The following is a 20825-nucleotide window of genomic DNA, read 5'->3' as shown; positions in this document are numbered from 1 at the left end:
TTCATATGTATTTTTCGATAAAAAACTAAAATAGATTTAATAAAATAAATTTTAAATTGTTTACAAACTTTACAATAGAAAATTTTATTTTTGTAGAATAATGATGTGGTCACGAATCTTCCATGTTCTGAGATAGGTCCATCACTAATACTAGTTTTAAGGATTTCAGAAATTTTAGAAAAAAATCGTAAGAAAACCTCTTCAAAATAAAAGAGAATTACTTCTAGCAGTTTCAATTTTTATTTGTCATAGGCTTTTGTTATAAGGTAAGAAATTATTACTAATGATCCTCTTGTGAATAGGCTATGGCAATGGTGAAGAAACAAGCAACAAACAAATGCAAAGAAAATATAATAGACTTAAAATTTTTAATCTTAATTTTCTAATTAATTATTTCAAATTTTCAATTTAAATTTCTAATCTTTTGGTTATCTATTTTAAATCATCTTTAATTCCAAAAACTTTTCCAATTTTGTAATTTCTTTTAAATATTAAACTTTAAAATATTATTTTGTTTAAAATCTTTTTATAAGCACTAAAATATTATTTTATTATTTTATAGTACAAAAAGTAAAATTTTATTATTATATTCATGGTTTTGTAAAACGTTACGTTTTAACTTTTTTCCTTAAACTAACATTACTACTTATTATTTTAACCTTATAATTTTGATTTAATTATTTTATAAATAAAAATGAGTCGTATTTTTATTATTGACATTAAATATAGTTTAAGCAAAATTTTCTAAGTAAACTACTTATTTTCATGATTAAATTTACCCATTAATTTAAAGTATATTCACTTGTACATACTAGAACAAAAATTTGATGAACCAAAAACCTTTCTATAGTAACCCATGATGTTCATCACTTACACAAGCTATCACCATTTCCTTACACAAGCTAACCTTCTTTTACACTCCAAACTCTTATACATTCACTTACACACTCTAACTCTTACACATTCACTTACACACTCCAACTCTTACACATTCACTTACACACTTTAAATCACTTACACAAGTTAACCTTCTTCTATACTCCAAACACTCCTTTTCATACAATCTAATGAATTACAAAGTTTTCCAAACCCATTATAAATACTCCCCTTAGCCATGAGATCACTTACTCCACCATCATCAAATCTTTCTAACATTCTTTCTTATATTTTCACTTCAGTAAAATCTTACTACATTAATACTTTTATTATTAGTTGAAGAAATTCAAAAACATGCAACTTAGAACACTCTTTATTTAGCTTAAATCATCATCATTATGGATGGAGTTTAGATTTAATTATTTTGGAAGCTTAGAAGATCATTATTATTTTGAGAATTTGGATTAATTATCTTTGGAGCATTATTATCTATCTTGGAGGGTCTTATTTCTTATTATGTTTCTAATTAATACTTAGTACTAATCCTTGGTGTTAGTATGGTATAACTTCTTGCTCTACTCTTTTTGTGGAATTTTACATTATATTTATTTATGATATGCAAAGTATGAAAGATGCTAATATGTTTTATTAGGAAGTTAGTTTAATAAAATTATGATCAAGATTATATTAAGTATGTGTATATGCTAAAAGTATTTTTTAGTATGTTAATTTAATAATCTTTGAACAAGTTTAAGAAGTTGGGTGCAAAATTATATTCTAGTGATATTAAGTATGATTCATATTATAAACTAATGCTAGTATGTTTATGAGTTATGTGTTACATTAGGAGTGTTATTATATTTAAGAATTTTTATGTTAGAACTTTTTTAATATGTTTATGTTAGCCTTCAAATTAGTTTATAAGGTAGTAAGTTATTTTCTGAACTTATTTTTTATTAAGTATGGTTATATGAAGAATATTGTTTTTTTACTTTATTTTGAGATTTAAGTTTATCTTTAAGGTTATAGTGAATTTCTAAGTTATTGCGTAAAGTTTTTATTTTCTTAAGTGGTTATGTTAAATTATTTAAATCTAGGATTTAGTATGATAAATTAAATTAAGTCATTCTTTTCATGTGAAAAGGGTCCAAAACACTCATAGGCCATTCGGCCACTATCATATAATAAAAAAAAAAAAGAATTTGATTTACTATTTTAAATTATTATGACTGTTTTTGTGATAATGATAAAATAACAATTTAAAAAGATATTTTTGAGAAATTTTTATAAGTTATTAAATATTGAAGTGTTTTTCTTGAATATATGAGATTTCATAATAGTAACTTTTAATCACTATTAACCATTTGACTAAAATTTATATAGAATGATATAAAAGTATTTTTAGTATACTTGCCACTCAAACTATGTGTGAAATGTTGATTTTTGTGAAAATTATAAGTTTGACTTGTTTTAAAACTAGAAATATTGATTTTGTGAAATTATAAGTTTTATTTGTTTTATAACTAGAATGTTGAATTTTGCAAAGCTAATAAGTTTACTTACTTTTCTAAACTTGAAATATTGATTTTTCGTGAAGTTGTAGAATTTTGGAAACTTATTAAAATGATGCAATTTTAACTTGAATTTTAATTAGAATATATGATTTTTTTGAAGAGAATAAAATTTTATTTATTGTAAAGTTAGAAATTTTGGGAACTTATTTAAAGAGAAATAGATTTTAGTAGCTACTTATGGAAAATATTAATTTGGAGACTATTAATAGAATATTACATTATTAGTGTGAATTTAGTGAACTATTAGAATAAAGTTATAAATAAAATTTAATGTGTAAGAATTTAATAATGAATGTATAAAGACATAAAGTTTCCCATCAAAAAAGACATGAAGGTTAATTTTACGTTATAATTAAAAATTTTATTATATAAAAGAGGTTATCACCTAAGTTGATCAAAGTCAAAGTTAAAGTCAAATTGTAGTAATAAAAATGTGATGTACTTGTGTGAATGAATATTGATTGAATGACCCTGATAGTAAGGTAATGTTGAACCATGGACCGGCATGTAAAATCCCGGCGCTCGTGTTGGCCGGCACATAAAATGCGGTGTAAGACAGGGGGTTAGCTACCTGTCCTGTAGAGCTCGAGCATAAATTGTATTGGAGGGGTGACGACTCCCACCACAGCTAGGGTTTAGGACGGTCCTCACCTAACTAGACCCTTACATATATCAAGTGTCATATTGATGTGCTTGTTGATCAGTGATAAACTTGATTAGTGTTAATGCTATGATGTATGGTATGGTTATGAATATTAACCAAATAAACTTATTTAAGTGTTAAGATTACCAAATTGTATAAATGGTAGTAACGTACTTCTGTCAGAATCGAGTCTGGTATCTTAATGACTTAAAAGTATGGAACAGAAAAAGAATATGGTAAAAGTATACGGTGGTGTCAATTAAGTATAAGTTTTAAATTTATTATTTTGTAAATGTAGCGTATAATTTCCGTATTTTGAGCTGGATAGGAAGTTATGCTCGGTGTTAAGCGGTGACCGATTCAATCGGCTGTCATCTATATCATGGATGGCGGCATTTTGTAAGATTTAGTTCAGGTTCCGATCTAAGCCGTAGCAATTATTATCTATCGAGAACTTAGCTGCTTTTTATATCTTTATTGATGACTTGATGATGATGTATTTTTTTCATTTTGAGCTATCAGATGTAATATTTTACTTTTGTTTTAAACAGTTTCGGTTTTGATGATTGAAAGTTTTTAAACAGTTCGGCATTTTGAGACTTTCGCAATATTTTTGTATTAAACATTATTATTAAATGTTAGTTATGTATTGATATTGCTACTCCTGTTATAGAAAAACACTAAAAACAGAGCACAACAATGGAGAAGACAAAATACACAATATATGAGGTATCTAATGATAACTCCCCCTCAAATCAAGTATCTTATCATTAATCTAATCAACATTACATTAATGACTCACCTGACAAACTTCAAGAACAATCTCTCAAAGCAAAGACCTCACCTTTAAGGGTGGTCTCTCACAAAATCACTAATACATTGAAGAACTCTTTTGGATGAACCCTAGTTGCTTCTACTGTATTAGCTTCACTCACATAACCCTAATGATGCTCTAAGACTCCTTATATAGTCATAAAACACATTAGACAGACTTAGGACAAAAGGCTTAAAAGCCCAAACAAAAACGTGACTTAAACAGAAGGCCACTGATTTCTCGCGCTGCATACCGCTCGATCGAGCGCTCCAGCTCGACCCGTTGAGCGACTATCCAGAATGCACTGATCTGCTGCTTCTTTGGCTCGAGCCGTTACTCGACTTGTTCCTCTTAGCTCGGTTGGTCGAGCACCCCTCAAAGATTCCCAAACTTCGTGCCTTCCCATCATTAAAGCACACCAACTCATCATCATTCATCACTTGATCAAGTGACCCAAAACATATGTGTCCATAACCCATAAAACTCTCATCTTCACTCTCAAGAGTGCAAGATAGAGCATGCATAATCAAGTGATCGAACTCATCACTAACCTCATGGGAATTGGCACTTGACTCAACAATCTCCCCCTCAAGACCAATTTCCTTACCATCATCAAATGTCACCTTCTTAGGTGACTTGCAACCATCATCAATGTGGCCTAGGCTACCACCTTCAACTTGTAGCACATACAAGTTGCTCTCACTCCTTCTCCCTCTCATGAGCACCATGCTCCCCTTAATGACCTTCAACAACCCACCACTACCTTTGAAGGTACATCCCTTAGACTCCAACCTACCAAGTGATATGAGGTTCCTCTCAAGCTTAGGAACTTACCTCACACCACCTAGCCTTTTCTTGACACCATCATGTGTCACAATAAAAACTTCACCAATACCTTCCACCTACACCCTCTCATCATTAGGTAAGGTGATAAGGCCTCCATCACAATAGCTAAGCTTAGAAACTTTTCCTTCTCACAACATATGTGGAATGAGCAACCGAAGTCAATCACCCATTTCTTACTACGAGTCACTCCACCATCAACAAGAAGCGCACCATTATAGTCATCATCAACCATAAAACCTAGAGTGGCACTCCCACTACTTTCACCATCTCTTCTTCCAACCTTCGAGTCTTTCATTTTCTTGAGGTCTTCCTTCATCTCCTTGCACATCATTCGAATGTGCCTCTTCTTCTTACAATAGTGACACTCCTTGTGAGTATAGTCACTCCTCCCTTGAGACTTTCTCCTTACTTGATAACCCCTCTCTTTTGCTCTTCTTCTTGAGCCCTCACCAAATAATGCCTCACTACTCCCCTTCTTATCTTCCCCATCATGCCTCTCCATAAACCTATCGTTCTCCCTCAACGCCGCCAAAGCTTCATCGAGTGTGGTAGATTCCCTCCCAAGGAGCAACGTTTGAAATATATTCTTATAGCTCTTAGGAAGTGAAGCCAAGAGTAGTAGGGCTTTCTCCTCATCGAAAAGCTTCTCATCGGCATTCAACAATTGGCACACCAATTGATTTAATGTGTTGATATGATCTTGCATACTTGTATCATCCTCCTTCATGAGTTGATACAACTCCCATCTCAAGCATAACTTGTTGGTAAGAGACTTTGAAACATACATCTTTTGAGGTTTCTCCAACAACACACCGGGGTCGGTCTCCATCAAGTAGTTGTACTTGATTTCAGGTGCAATGGCAAGCCTAATAGTGCTCACCGCCTTCATCTTCACGGCCACCCACTTCCCTTCATCCATTGTTGTGGGCTTGCTCTTCTCAAGAGCATTATCAATCCCTTGTTGCACTAACAAGTCCTCTACGCTGCTCATCCACACCGAAAAATTTATTTTTCCATCAAACAATGGAATATGAAACTTTGCACCATCACCCATATTGATTCCCCACCAAAGACTCTAACTTTCACCCACAAAACAATCCACAAATCAAACCTAAATCTCTGATACCAATTGTTGTGAATAGGCTGTGGCAATGGTGAAGAAATAAGCAACAAACAAGTGCAAAGAAAACACTAAAAACAAAGCACAACAATAGAGAAGACAAAACACACAATATATGAGGTATCTAATGATACCTCCCCCTCAAATCAAGTATCTTATCATTAATCTAATCAACATTACATTAATGACTCACCTTACAAGCTTCAAGAACAATCTCTCAAAGCAAAGACCTCACCTTTAATAGTAGTCTCTCACAAAATCACTAATACAATGAAGAGCTCTTTTGAATAAAACTTAGTGCTTCTAGTGTATTAGCTTGACTCACATAACCCTAATGATGCTCTAAGGCTCCTTATATAGTCATAAAACATATTAAAAGCCCAAACAAAAACATGACTTAAACAGAAGGCCACTGATTACTCGTGCTGCATATTGCTCGATCAAGCGTCCTAGCTCGACCGGTCGATTGACTATCCAAAATGCACAGATCTGCTGCTTCTTTGGCTCGAGCCGTTACTCAACTTGTTCCTCTCAACTCGGCTGGTCGAGCCTTTAAAGCTTCCCAAACTTTGTGCCTTCCCATCATTAAAGCACACCAACTCATCATCATTCATTACTTGATCAAGTGACCCAAAACATATGTGTCCATACCTCATAAAACTCCCATCTTCGCTCTCAAGAGTGCAAGATAGAGCATGCATGATCAAGTGATCGAACTCATCACTAACCTCATGGGAATTTGCTCTTGACTAAATAGGACCAAATTTTTTTCTATAATTATATTGATTACAAAACTTTTAATGTGTACTTGACAAAGATAATATATAATTATATCATTATTAAAAATCTTAATACTTCTACATCTTTATTCTAATAACCGTATCTGGACGGGTTTTATACTAATGTTTACATAATATTTTTTTTAAAGAAATGTTTACATAATATTGATGTAACTTTTTAAAGCTTAAAAAGTCATTCAACGATATGAATGCATTTCTTCAAGAAATTGTGATTCATCATCTCGACTCAAGTACGAATCATAACAATGTATTTATAAGTTAGAGGTAGATTTGGTAGTAGTCTATTAATTCCAATGACGAATTCTATCTCATCATAAATTGCTTTTTTTTCCCCAACAGTTTTATTTTGTAATGCCATATTATCGTTACATGTTAACAAATCACGTTCAACACTCGAACAATTTAAACAATAGAATAAATATTATGTATATTAATTAATCAACTTAAACAAAAGTTTATGCTTATGGTAAAAGTCCTATGATATGTTATAGATTCTATTATACCTCTTTCTATTAGAGCTCTTTAAACTATAAATATAGATGCAACACATACTCTTTTCATACATAACGCTAAATATTCAACCGAAAAATTTAATCTAACGATTGAAGCCACAAAATATGCTATACATTTTATCTATCTCAAGTATATTTAACCAATAATAATTTTGATGTGCTATATTTACTATCATTTGTTCTACTAGGAACCATATTAGAAAAATTGAAAAAAATAAGCTACAAAAAATTTTAATCCTCAAAATAAATATCTTTATGCCAAAGATGAGGTTAGATATTTGTTCGTTATTACTAACCTCAAACAAAAATACTGATAAATAAAATTTAAACCCTTTAACAGCGAACAAAACGAAGACAATGTCATAGCCATTACAAGGGAAAAAATATACCAATTGTTGGTTCACTATTCATAACAGTTAGGGGTGTTCAATGGGCCGGATAAGGGCAGAGCTAGACTTAAGTAAATATGCGTCGGGTAAAAAAAGCGCCCTTTAAACTTAATATGGGCTTTAGATGGGCCGAGCTTTGAAAGCTTGACCCGGTCCAATCCGACCCATTTTTATTACTAAAAATTATTTTAATCCCCATTTATCAATTTATGACAATTAAATTATCATTTATAATAATTAAATTGAAAAAATATTAATAATACTCATTGACATTGTCATTTATAATATTTAATTTATACTCCCTCCGTTTCTTTTCAAATGTCTCATTTGCTTTTTACTTATTTGCCAATGTACTAATTCAATTTTTAATCTCTTTAAATGTGCATAATTAAAAATTATAAAAATAGATATTAATGCACTTTATGTTGAGATGAATCAAACAAGATCTCATTTGACTATGTTTTAATTCATAGATTAAGAATAAATTACAAACTAAGAGTGACTGATGAAAAGAAACGGAGGTAGTATATTAATTATGTTATTTACAAAGGCCCGTTTTCGATCCTTATTGAGCTCTTTTATAACCCATTTTATTTTAATTATAACAGAGCTCGTTTTAGGCTCAGCTCATTTTCAGTCTAGCCCTTACAAAACACTTCTAAAAATAGGACAGACAAGGGCTCAAAATGGGGGCCCGACCCATTGAACACCCCTAATAATGACAAATATCTTTTTTTTTTTATTTTTCAAAAACTAAGACATTATCTATCTTTTGTTCGTTGTTAGTAATAACAAACAAAATCGTCGTAATTATTTTGACTTTTAACATGTTATTCTCTTGTTTGTTGTTACTAACAATGAACAAACTATAACCTCAAGTTCAAATACAAAGACACTTATTTTTTGTATTAAAAATTTCCCAAAACTTATTTTGGTAATTTTTTTTAAAAGAAACTCATTTTGTAGACAAATAAATCCAATGCTAGATGGGCGAATTAAATTTTTGTTAAAGGTCGCGGTAGCTTTATCAAGCCTACAAGATCAAGCACAAGCCCACATGTTTCGGAACTCTCGACTTTAATTTCGATCAGGATACCTTGCGAAAACCTCGTAGCAGTTTAGCCTCGTTGCAAGATACTGAGTCCCCATGTCACAGATGAGGAACACGGTCCATCTATGAATAAAGAAATTACACAAATTGTAGAGAAAATTTTTAATTGGGCTGACTTATTATATATATTTTAAAATATTGTAAGTAAGCATTAAGAATTATGTAAGTAGACATTTAAGATATTGAAAATAGGCATTAAGTATACACTAAGTAAGCATTAAAGATAATATAAGTAGGCATTAATAATACAGTAAATAGGTATTAATATTTAATGGGTTGGGTTTGAGATACGTCTCTCGAGAGACTAGCCGAAGAAATTAAGTTTGCTTTGAGAGTTAGCAGTTAGCCTCTCACAAGAAAAGTTGTTCATTTCCTTGTCTTTCAGCAGGATATCTAATGCACATTGACTTAAAGATGGTAAATTTAGAGGCATTCATCGGGTCGAATCGGGTAGGGCGGGACAGGTCAAAGTTTACGGGCCAAGCAGTCAAAATTTTAACGGGTTGAGTTGAGTCAAAAATTTAAATTGGGTAGATGCGAGTCAAAGCCCATTTAGACTTGATCCGCTCCGATCCGTAAATAGTTAATCCAATAATATTTATTTATTTTAAGACAATAAAGTGCAATAATGAACTGGCCCAGTCCATCTGTTTACACCAAAGCCCAATAATGATCCAATTCATTATTGTCCCGATCCATTGATAACTTGTTTAAAAATAACCCGACCCTTGATATATTGGGTCGAACCGCCCCATTATACATCGCGAAGACAAATTTTCACAAGGCCACAAAAACTAGACAATACCATAGCATGACAATTCAAATAATGCTTCTAAAATAAATAAATTTTACCTTTAGTGACAGATCTAGAAAATTTGTTAAGTGAGAGGTAAAATCTTAATTTTTGCATTATTAATAAATTTGGCATATTTTTCAAATTTAACAAGCAAAATTTCTTAATTTTTATTATTTAAAATAGATCAAATAACACTATATAGCACTGCCAAGGCCTTTCCGACTATTGTGGGTTCTAGGCCAATTAGAAAGCGAGCCATTGTTTTATTAGCAACTTAAGGGTTAATTGCCAATTTTGTAAAATCAGGCTTCTATGCAGCTAACGTTCCTTATTGCAGCAAGCATATGGTTTCTCAATTGACACTATGCCTTCTAGAAACTTAGGAATAAACTCATCGTAAAGGCAACTATAATGCCAAAGCCTTAATCACAAAGACTATAATCGATTACATAAACTTGTAGATCAGTTTTAATTTTCATCGACAAAATAATCATCAAACTTAGAACCTTTTAGGTGGAGTCGCTTCAGCTTTCTTTGAACAGGGAAAAAAACTAACTCCAAAGCTTAAACTGATTGTTGAAACCCTGAGATGTGTTATATATTGAATCACGCTCCCTCACATGAGAGCCTTGATGTAGTATATGCTCTCCTTATACATGATACTAAATATGCACTTTATAATAAAGGGTTGATGAAATTCAAACTCATGAACTTCTGTCATGTACCAACTCAACAAGATCTTAACTGATTGTTAAAAACCCAAGACATTTTATATACTCTATCAAAATTGTGAGTCAAAATGAAGTGGAATTAATGCCTCAAACAATCTTTTAGACCACATTATGGCATCTTTACTTTTAAATGATCTTATACTTAGTCTTGTTGGGTTGAACTGAACAAGTGGTGCACACTTATTTAAAGATTGGTTCATAAAGAGAAATATATTAATTCACGTAATTGACTATATTTTTTTGATTAAGGCTCTGCCTTTATTATTATTGTCTAAAAAGAGAGTGATCCAATATAATGCAAGCAACTCTTCAATGTCAAAACTAATAGTGTTCTAGCTAGCGGCAATTTTAACATACTATGAGTTAAAGTACATTTGTTCCAACATGTATTTCTAAGTTTATTTCACGCTATTCAAATCAAGTATCATAAGAGAAATAATGCTTAAGAAAAGTTTTTATATACGTTTTATATGGTATCATTTAAAGACGTTAAGATCAAGATTTACAAACTTGTTGCCTTACTTTTGTAATTAATATTAGCATACTAGTATAGAAAGCCATGCAATGCACGAATTTGTAAGAATCGACATTTTCAAATTTTGATTTATAAATAAAGGTTAAATTATATATCTGTTATCAGATTTCAAATTTTAGTATTTAACAATTTGATAATAGACATTTAGATGCATATAATGATGCAAGTAAACATATATATTTAACCAAATATAGATTTATAAATAAATTATTGTTTGACAATTTCTCATAACAACTATTTATAAGGCGGTAAAATTTAACAATTGAATTAATGTCAAATTGCATTTGATAATTTCCTTACATATGTGTTCATTAGGTATCAAATATTTTAATGTATATAATGTAAAAAAAAATGCAAAATTACGTTAGAAACAGTTTAAATTCAAAACTCTTTTAGTATGTAAATTATCTTTTTAAAAAAAATTTTATTATTTTATCCAAGTTTTATTTAGTTTACACATAGGTAGTTTTTGCCCCACTAAAATTGTGATATTTGTATGGATAATTAACAGAATGTCATCTGAAATTTGACAACTTGTATGATATAATTTTTTGTACAATAATTATAGCATTTCCATTAAGCCTTAATGACACATTTCCATTAACTCTTAATATACATCAAATATCTATACTAAATTATATGCTTAACATCTTAATAGCTCTTAAAATAACAAGATATTTCATATCTCATAGTATATAACTCATTTAGGCTATTACTACTACTAGAACACTAAAGAAAAAGGTAAGAAAGGAGGGACAAGATATATTGATGGTAGTGCTAATATTGTAAGGTTCATATATAATAATGGCCCACATGGTGACAATGAAATATTAAAAAGCATGGACTTGAAAGAAAGGGTAGTTCACCAACCTTAAGCTAATTAATTCTTTAAATTACAAAATAATTTAATTAAGACCTTCTAGAAACTAAGTACTAATATATACTCCAAAAAATTATTAAAATAATAATTGCTGGTTCAGGTGATGAAATCAGGAAAAGGAAAACCCCACTTACTCCATCCGTCCCATTTAATTTGTGTCATTTACAGATAACACGGAGATTAAAAAGTTTGTATAGTGGATTCAAGTAGTAAAATATTTAGAAATAAAAGAAAATATAAAGTAAGCCTGAGCCCATCACAGTGTCAGTGACTAACTATCTACTCATGATGATTGTAGACTGACTCCACAAACCAACATAAGTTTTTCCAGCGCATTTTGGTGCCTTCCTCATGTGCACCCGAAAAGCAATCTGGCTAAGAGGTCACCTAACCTAAGATTGCTCTCCAGCATGAACGCTTAGCTGTGTAGTTCTTAGCAAATAGGCTAACTTAAAAAAGATGAACCTTATATTTATAGGTAGTCCATCAATCATTTTTAAAGCTCAATCCAACATATCACAATAAAAGTGATGAGATTATTTTTAAAAGTAAAAACGAATTAAGATGAAAATAAAACAAATTTATTGAAATGTAAGGAGTATTCGATAAAAAATGTCATTATCAGTGATTAGTGAGCAACCATTGTGTGGTATACGTGCAGCAGTAGAACTTGATTATAGTGCCATGATTCACGATCCTTTTTAATTTTACTGGTTTTAACTCTAATAATAAGGGATTATAAAATAATTAATATATTTTGGTGGTAATAATTATATTAAATTTTTATGTGCATGCAGCATGGAGCCAAAACATTAAGAACGAACAGGTATGTGATGTTACATTCAGCATTTGTCGAGTTTTAACATCATCAATACTTTTTTGCTACAAAGTGGGTTGATTGAAGAAGATGGTGAGAATTCAAATCTACCTTTTTTCTAGAAAAATAAATAATATATGTTTCAACTGGTAAATGAGAAATACGGATATATTATTTTTAAATAAATATATCTATTATAAAATTTTGATCCTTGTTAAATTCTATTACTTTATTGTACAAATATAACTATGAAGTACTTTTTAGGTGATTTTATGCTCATTGTATACACAAATTCGCTCTTGCAGTTAATTCATATATATATATATATATATATATATATATATATATATATATATATATATATATATATATATATATATATATATATATATATATATATATATATATATGTATACACTATTTGGTTGTAGTTTTTTCAATGCTCAACTTCGACATTAAATATATAAAAATATGAAACAACCGTTTAATTAATTGTCAAATAGTCTTCTCCTTTTCTCAGGCAGCCCTACGATAAAAAAATAGAAGTACAATACCTTATGAGGTCCTCATACTTGAGTATACATAGATTCTTCTTCTTCTTATTATTTATTTATTTATTTTATATGATTATATCATCTGAATCTGTAATTTTAAATCCTTTGTTATCTATTTTTTTCAAGTCATCTTCAATCCTGCACTTCTCTTTTTTAATCTCATGAGTTTTAACATTTTATCTTTCTTTCCGGTGTATTAATGCCCCGTCTTTGCTAAATATGTCCAAAACATCTTAAAAGATTCTCTTTAATGTTTTACTTGATATTTGCGACCCAAAACTCTTTCTTATTTCTTCGTCACGAATGATATCTCTTGGGTGATGACCACTGATCCATCATAGCATTACCATTTCAATTGCTCCCATCTTTATACTATAATCCTTTCTAAAGCCCAACATTATGATCAATGTAACATTTGATCTAATTCTCGTTCAGTAAAACTTGTCATTAGCTTTAGTGGCACACATTGATCACATAATATTCATATAATAGTGAATCGAATAATCTGTCTATTTGGTGATCAACAAAGTAAAGAGTTCTATTATCATACATAGAAATTTCTTATTTTTAATTAATTTGTATTGTATTTAACATTATATTATTAATAGTAACATGGGAAAATATTAGTCATGATCTATGCACGAGGAAAATCAGGAGAGGTAAAAAGTAATAAGAAAATACAAACACAAAGAAACAATATTAATGGAAGAAGTTTAGGTACAACGGCAAGAATTAAATTTGTTGTAATTAATTAGACTATTCAATCAAAAAAAAGTTGTATAAAATATACTCTAATTAGAATGAGAAAGATATAACTCTCACAACTACACAAAAAAGTAGGGCTACCTACCAAATAGTCCTCTTTTTTATTTCTCTCTACCAACTTAGTCAAAATTAATCACATTTTTTTAAAAAAATATTATTAATTTATTTAATTAACTTATTTCCCCAACCACAATATCCCATACCCAACAACATTATTAATAGTAGAATTCTTTAAAGCTTGCTAGCTTTATAATTCTCATAAACCTAGCTAACAATCTTTAGCTTTGTAATTATCTTGATTATTGTTATTAATTAAAAGCTAAAGATTAAGAATTATTAAGGAAATAATTGAAATGGGAAGATCACCATGTTGTGAGAAAGAACATACAAATAAAGGTGCATGGACTAAAGAGGAAGATGAACGTCTTATTAATTACATCAAAGTTCATGGTGAAGGTTGTTGGAGATCTCTTCCTAAAGCTGCCGGTAAGAACTTAGTTGTTAGAGTATATAACATATTTTGGGGTCCAATCATTAGTTTGCGTTTTTGGTTAAGTTGGTTTTATAACATGGTATCAAAATCGTTTTTGTATATCATACTTTTTTTGTTACATGTTAGGCCGAGTGAAAGGGATCGAGGGGTTAGTGAGAGTCGAACCCAGGTTACTCGTGAAAGAATGATATATGCTCTAATCGAGATATATTTCATGCGTACATGTTCAATATGAGGTTAATAATTCATAACTATGACAATTAAAATTAGGTTTTAAGAATAATTTATCTAAGGGTTGTATTTGGGGTTTTTAAATATCAGTGGAATTTTGTTATTTTTTTGAGAATTATAAATTTGATTTAGTGGTTGAGAATTATTATTTTGATAACTTGTGTGAAAAAAGTTTAATTAATTTTTACTATTTACGAAAATATTAATTTTCTCTTCTCTTTATTTGTTGAGGAATCTACGACCTTATCGCATAAAAAAAGCTCATGATGCCTCTTCTACATTTTATTTTCTTGCTCATTACATTTGAGTTGATAGGGAGGGTAGTGTTGGAAAAGGATGAGGGGAGTAGCCACTCGCATAAAATTCAAATTATACTATTACATTTGTCTTAAGAAATTGAAATCTCAAAAAATAACCTCTTTAAATATATACTATCCTCCTTTGTTTAATAATTATACATTCTCTTTTTATATAAAAGTTAATTTAAATAAGTGTGGCTTTTAAAAATAAACAGTTACTCCCTCCGTTCTTTTTTAATCTTCCATATTACTATAACGGATAGTTTTAAAAGTTCTTCCACTTTAGAATACTTTCTGTTTTTAGAAAATTTTTATCCCACTTTTACCCCTTAAAACCCCCATTTTCTTTTAATGTACTCCTTTTCTTTTATTTATAATTATTTTCCCTCTCATACTTTCAATACAATCAATACTTCACACTACTATTTAATTAAAACAATACCCACTACAACCTCATACTTCCAATACAATCATTACTTCACACTACTATTTAATTAAAATAATACTCATTACAATCCAAAGATTCTATCTTCCTTAATATGTGTGAAAAACCCAAAGTAGAAGCTTAAAAAAGAACGGAGGGAGTATTAATAAGTTACTATACACATGAATTCTATATAAAATTTTGTACTATATCTTCATACTTGTGAAACGATACTAGTATATAAATTTACAAATGCTATAAACTCTATACATGAGTTATAAAGAGGACATTTATAGATAGATAATCAGGAATTGTCTTATATGAAATAAGTATTATTTCTTTTTGGGTACGATTTTGGATTAAATTTTCACTTCCTCCTACCCTAATAATGCTCTCCTTCCCTCAATATACCATGTACAAAAATATATTAAATCTTCTTACAAATATGTTCTTAACATTAATTCTTAATGTTTTCAGGTTTACAAAGATGTGGAAAAAGTTGTAGATTAAGATGGATAAACTACCTTAGACCAGATCTCAAGAGAGGCAATTTCACCGAAGAAGAAGATGAACTTATCATCAACCTCCATAGCTTGCTTGGCAACAAGTATGTCCTTTTTTCTTTTTCCATTTAATTTGTTGATTCTAATTTTTTGGGATTAAGACTCTAATATTATTATTATTGTCAAAACAAAAAAAAACATATAAGTCAAATAAATTTAGAATGCTAATCACCCATAAGTGAAATAAATTAAAATCATAAAAACTTGATCAAAAGGAAAAAAACTTGTAAGTTTCGCTAGAAGGAGGGCTTGAACCTCCGACCTTGTGGTTAACAGCCACACGCTCTAACCAACTGAGCTATTCCAGCTTACTTGTTATATCATCCCTAATTAATTTATTTATCAAATCTTAATTAATACAATTTCTTTTGTTTTTAGGTGGTCTTTAATTGCTGCCAAATTACCCGGAAGAACAGACAATGAAATTAAAAATTATTGGAACACTCACATCAAAAGAAAGCTTATTAGTCGTGGTATAGACCCACAAACTCATCGTCGACAAAATTCAGCCAATACGACTCCAAACACCGCCACCAATACAAATGCGTTAACAAAACTCAATACAAACAATTATCACAATAAAAATACTAGCAACAACAATAACACGTTTCAATTGATCAATGTACGAGGTTCAACGTTACATTTTGGGCATGGATCGAATCTGGAGTACGACTTTACAACCACTGACAAGGGACATGAAAAATATTATTGCACTAGTATTATGCCTACTATTATTAGTAAATCTTCCAATATTATTAATGAAGATTCGAATAATAGTAGTATTGTGACCATTGAAGAAGGTTACAAAGAAATTAATCTTGAATTATCTATCAGTCTTCCTAATTATTCTTCCAAGATTTCATCTAATCATGAGGTTATGAAGAATCAACAACATTACATGATGAGATACCATGTTTTAGGGAGTGCTTGTTTGTGTTCTACTTTAGGGTTCCAAAATAAAGAAAATGAGTGTAATTGTACTATGCCTATTAGTATGAATTAGCTAATTCTTCATGAATTTATTATAAGTCTAGCTACATTGATCATTGGAATGTCTTCTTTCTTTCTTTTGGAGCAATTTACAAGCAGGGTCGGAGAAAAAATACACCACTTTTAGAGACTTTGTTTATTTATGCAAATGTCGCCGCCTAAAAACATGTGATCAAAACAAAAGTAAAAGTAATGTATGCTAATATTTGAGTCATTTTTGTTAAGAGAGGAACTCAATCAAAAGATTAAGCTGATTGTTGGAGTCCTGAGATATATTATATACTTTATTATACTCGACCCTTTACACGAGAGGTCAAGAGCCCTTTGGGCCAGAAGTATTATTAGTCTGTTTATGCAAGTATCCAATACTTGAAATGAGGGGTTGATAATAAGATTTGAATTCGTAACCTTATATCAGTTGGTTTTTGATATTTTGTCAAGAGACCAACTTAGCTAAAAGCTTATTGAGGTAATAGTTGAAGCCTCAGAATATGTCATATACAAAATCCAAGTCCAAGCGATATCAAATTTGAAAAATATTCAAGTCTACTTGAAATAAAATTAAAATATATTATATGTAATTTGAGTCGGACTAGTTGTCATTGCTGTCACTGAGGTTATCTATTTTATCAAAAACATGCACAACATGGAAGCATGGATGTGGGAGTAAGTAGTAGTCTTTGACGGTCTTCACTTTGTTTTTCTTTATGTCTTCTAAATTTCAACGCTTGCTCCTCGTGTTTTAGACCAAATGGAAGTACAAGCAGAAAGTCTTGCTTATATAATTTTTTTTTTCTAGAACATTTTTTTTTATCAAACTAAGTCCCTCTAGAATTGAGTCTTTTTCTCAATTATAATAAATATTACTTTTTTTAATTTTTATATAAAGATTTTAGGTTAGATTTTCACATAATTTTAAAAAAAGTCACTTAATACTCATACTCTTTAGAGATGATCGGTAGACTAAGATATGTCTCAAAAGTAAACCTGTCAAAAATAGTCAATCAAGTGGATATCAAATTAGGTTAAATAAATTCTAGGTTGGATCTGTCAAGAGTATATTGAAATTCATTTTTATCATTAATTTTTTACAAAAATTATATAGCATAAAATAATGTTTTATTTTTATAGATAATATTTTCTTATAAAAATAGACAAAGAAATATTAATTCAAAATACAAAAATTGATCAGAATTATAATGAGTCCTAATAAAAAATGACAAGATAGAAATAAAAAGGTTAACAAAATTAATAAAATAGGTCAGAACGGTTAAATTTAACCTATTTTTGTACTATTTTTAAATCGAATCATATTTAAATTATGTCTCAAAATTTCCAAACCCACGAATTTAGAATCCTCAATGTCAACATGTTGATATAGTTTATTAAAGTTGTTTACTGCGTATTATTGTACTATTTTGTTATACGTAGCATTTGATTGAAAAATTCAACAACTAGTGAGTAGTAAGCAAGCCATGCTTAATCCTATTGGGTAGGTGGAACACGTCATTATGGTGATATAGACAACCATTTTCATGCCTCTTCTATTAAGTCAAATTTTGGGAGTCTCATTATTCTTTTGTAATTTATATACAAGTATTAATTAGCATTATATTCTTCTCAATCTTATTAGATTATATAAGTATTTGATAGTGATTATCAAGCTTGTTTGGTGTAACTAGTAGAGATTTTACCTTGTTTTCTTTGTTACTCGAACTCTTTATTTTACCTCAAGTACCTGTGTTGAACACTTTACTATATACTCGAACATGAATATGACACTCGAAAACTTAATTGTAGTTCAACAATATCGAACTTTGTTAAAAAATTGTCAAGTGGAACACTTAGATATATAAATCTAAGTCTAACATAAGTATAAGAGTTTGAGTGATAAAGGTTCCCCTTAACGGCATAAGTTGAAAATTTAATTTTACATGTTGTGAATTTGTGATCCATTTGAAGGGCATGTATGTAATCTGTGCATGTTGTGAATATGCACTTATATGGTGGTGTATTGTGGTGAGCTATGATTTATATTTATGTTGTGGTTTGTTGAAGAGATGTGGATAGAAGATAATGTTTGAGCCATAATGTTTTGGTAAGCAACATGTATGTTCAAGGAACATTGATCAAGTTTAAGCCATAATGTTTTGGGTGTCGGTGCTCGGGTGTGCTCATAGACGAAGAGGACTCTTGTGCTCGAGAGAGCACTTCTTTGCCTGTCGTAGCGTCGTATGTTTTTAAATTCCATGTGACTTCACTTCACTTCACTTTTTTGGATAACTCTATAATCTATCTATTGTAAAGAAAAGTCAAGGAGAACGTAATCTTGATTACGTAAAATTTCGTTATACTTTGCAATTATGGTTTTGTTTTTTTATTACATTTAACTTGATTAATCTTATTTACGAGTGTTTTAGTTCCCCTTATTACACCAATCTTACAATCTTATTGATCTTTTATGAACTTTCTTCTATAAAGTTGTCTAGTTAAGTAATTCATGTTTCTTCACACATATTTGAAATTAGATGGTTCTAAAAGTTATATGAGCAATGACTAGTGATGGACATAAAATTCCACTAGTGGGATTCTAGAAGTAACAAAAGTAGAAAAATGGTACCTACTTTGCCTACCAAACACTACTACTAAGTTGTTGGGTAGATGGGCCGGTCTTCTAGAGGAAATGTACCAATGGAAATAAAAATATATTAAAAATAATTCGGCATAAATAAGATAAAACTCAAGAAAAATGAATAAAACTGATAAAAAAGTATAATTTATAAAATAGTTGAGAAATGTGTAAATGAAAAATAAATTAAATGAGTTAATAAATTTAAATGAAAGAGTATGAGTCATCACTAAAAATAAAAATAAAATAAAATCAATATGACGAATTTAAAAAATAAGAATACTATTTGAAATTGAGGGAGTATTTCTATAAGCCTTTTTGGCTTTCTTCTAGTAGGCAAAAAAAATCTAATATAGTGTGCATGACTAAATGCAGTGATTTGCCTTTTCCTTCGTCCTTTACATTCCATCATTACTTGCGCATGAATTTGTTGTTAGAAAGTGTTAAAAGGTATCATTATAATTACTAATTACTATGCTAATAACCTATACTTCAAATTATGAACTTACAAAGATTATTACTTTATTTTTCTTTTTATACTTGCATCGTTTGCTTTTTCACACCATCTAATACACAAATTATTAATATCTCTAATTATAATATCTCTAATTAAACATATCAAAAAAATTATAGAAATGAGAAATTAATAAACTTTGAATTGAGACGATTGAAACAAGATTTCATATGACTATAATTTAACTTAAAAGATTATCTAAAATGTGAAAGTCAATTTGGTTGATAAATAGTGTTGAAATCTAACTATTATGCAATTAAAAAAAATGAAGAAAGTATAAATAAAAGTTCAACTTCTATTAGACTATTAAATACCCCTTATGTCCCTTCCAGATTGCACAAGTTGCATTGAAATTTAGTGATGATGAGAATTGAGTAAAAAAATATCAAAAAAACAAGTGGATAATAGAAATAATTGGTTAAAATAAAGAGGGAATATATTTGTTGTTAAGATGAAAAGAAAAAGGTGAAATCATTGTAAAAAAAAAAAGCAAAATCAATGAAACTAAATTATAAAGTAACACAAATTAAAAGGGACATAAATAATATTATAAAAATCATCTACTTTCTTAATTTTTTATATTTGAATTTTAAGTTGAAACATAGTAAAATTTGATCATTAATATATTTAAAATTCTAACCAGTTCAGTAAAACTTAAACACATTCCATGATTATTAACCAAAACCAATTCTAATTTTTAGAGATACAGATTCTAACATTGTTGTTATTATTGAATAAATAAATCAATTTAAAAAAAAAAAAAAAAGCCTTAAATTAGGTTTAATGGCTGTAAAAATGCCATTCTTGATGCGGGTAGAATTTGACAATTTCTTTGATTTATATATTTCTAATGTATATAGGTTGATTTGATTTTTGTAATTAGCTTTTATATTGTCCACACTTAAAAATTAATATAGTT

General features: G+C 29.6%; 1 protein-coding gene and 1 non-coding gene across 2 annotated transcripts; one reads left to right on the top strand and one right to left on the bottom strand.

Moving 5' to 3' along the window:
• Window positions 1-13866: 13866 nt before the first annotated feature.
• On the top strand, window positions 13867-16950 carry LOC130817492 (myb-related protein 308-like). Its single transcript, XM_057683227.1, has 3 exons — window positions 13867-14249; window positions 15688-15817; window positions 16152-16950. Exons 1-3 carry the CDS (start codon window positions 14117-14119, stop codon window positions 16774-16776), a joined length of 888 nt encoding a protein of 295 aa, XP_057539210.1. The 5' UTR covers window positions 13867-14116; the 3' UTR covers window positions 16777-16950.
• Window positions 16008-16081, bottom strand: TRNAN-GUU (transfer RNA asparagine (anticodon GUU)). Its single transcript has one exon. It is a non-coding gene; the product is annotated as a tRNA-Asn (tRNA).
• Window positions 16951-20825: the final 3875 nt, after the last annotated feature.

This window comes from Amaranthus tricolor, chromosome 7 (assembly GCF_026212465.1).
Source record: "Amaranthus tricolor cultivar Red isolate AtriRed21 chromosome 7, ASM2621246v1, whole genome shotgun sequence".
Classification (NCBI taxonomy): domain Eukaryota; kingdom Viridiplantae; phylum Streptophyta; class Magnoliopsida; order Caryophyllales; family Amaranthaceae; genus Amaranthus; species Amaranthus tricolor.
The sequence above is the reverse complement of the archived record's forward strand: the minus strand, read 5'-3'. Positions and strand labels throughout refer to the sequence as shown.

What these genes read in the sequence shown, in the direction of transcription:
- LOC130817492 (XM_057683227.1), top strand. Translation starts at nt 14,117, where the DNA reads ATGGGAAGATCACCATGTTGTGAGAAAGAACATACAAATAAAGGTGCA. An exon ending in ATCTCTTCCTAAAGCTGCCG is followed by an intron (nt 14,250 to 15,687) that starts GTAAGAACTTAG and finishes TAATGTTTTCAG; the next exon opens with GTTTACAAAGATGTGGAAAA. An exon ending in CATAGCTTGCTTGGCAACAA is followed by an intron (nt 15,818 to 16,151) that starts GTATGTCCTTTT and finishes TTTTGTTTTTAG; the next exon opens with GTGGTCTTTAATTGCTGCCA.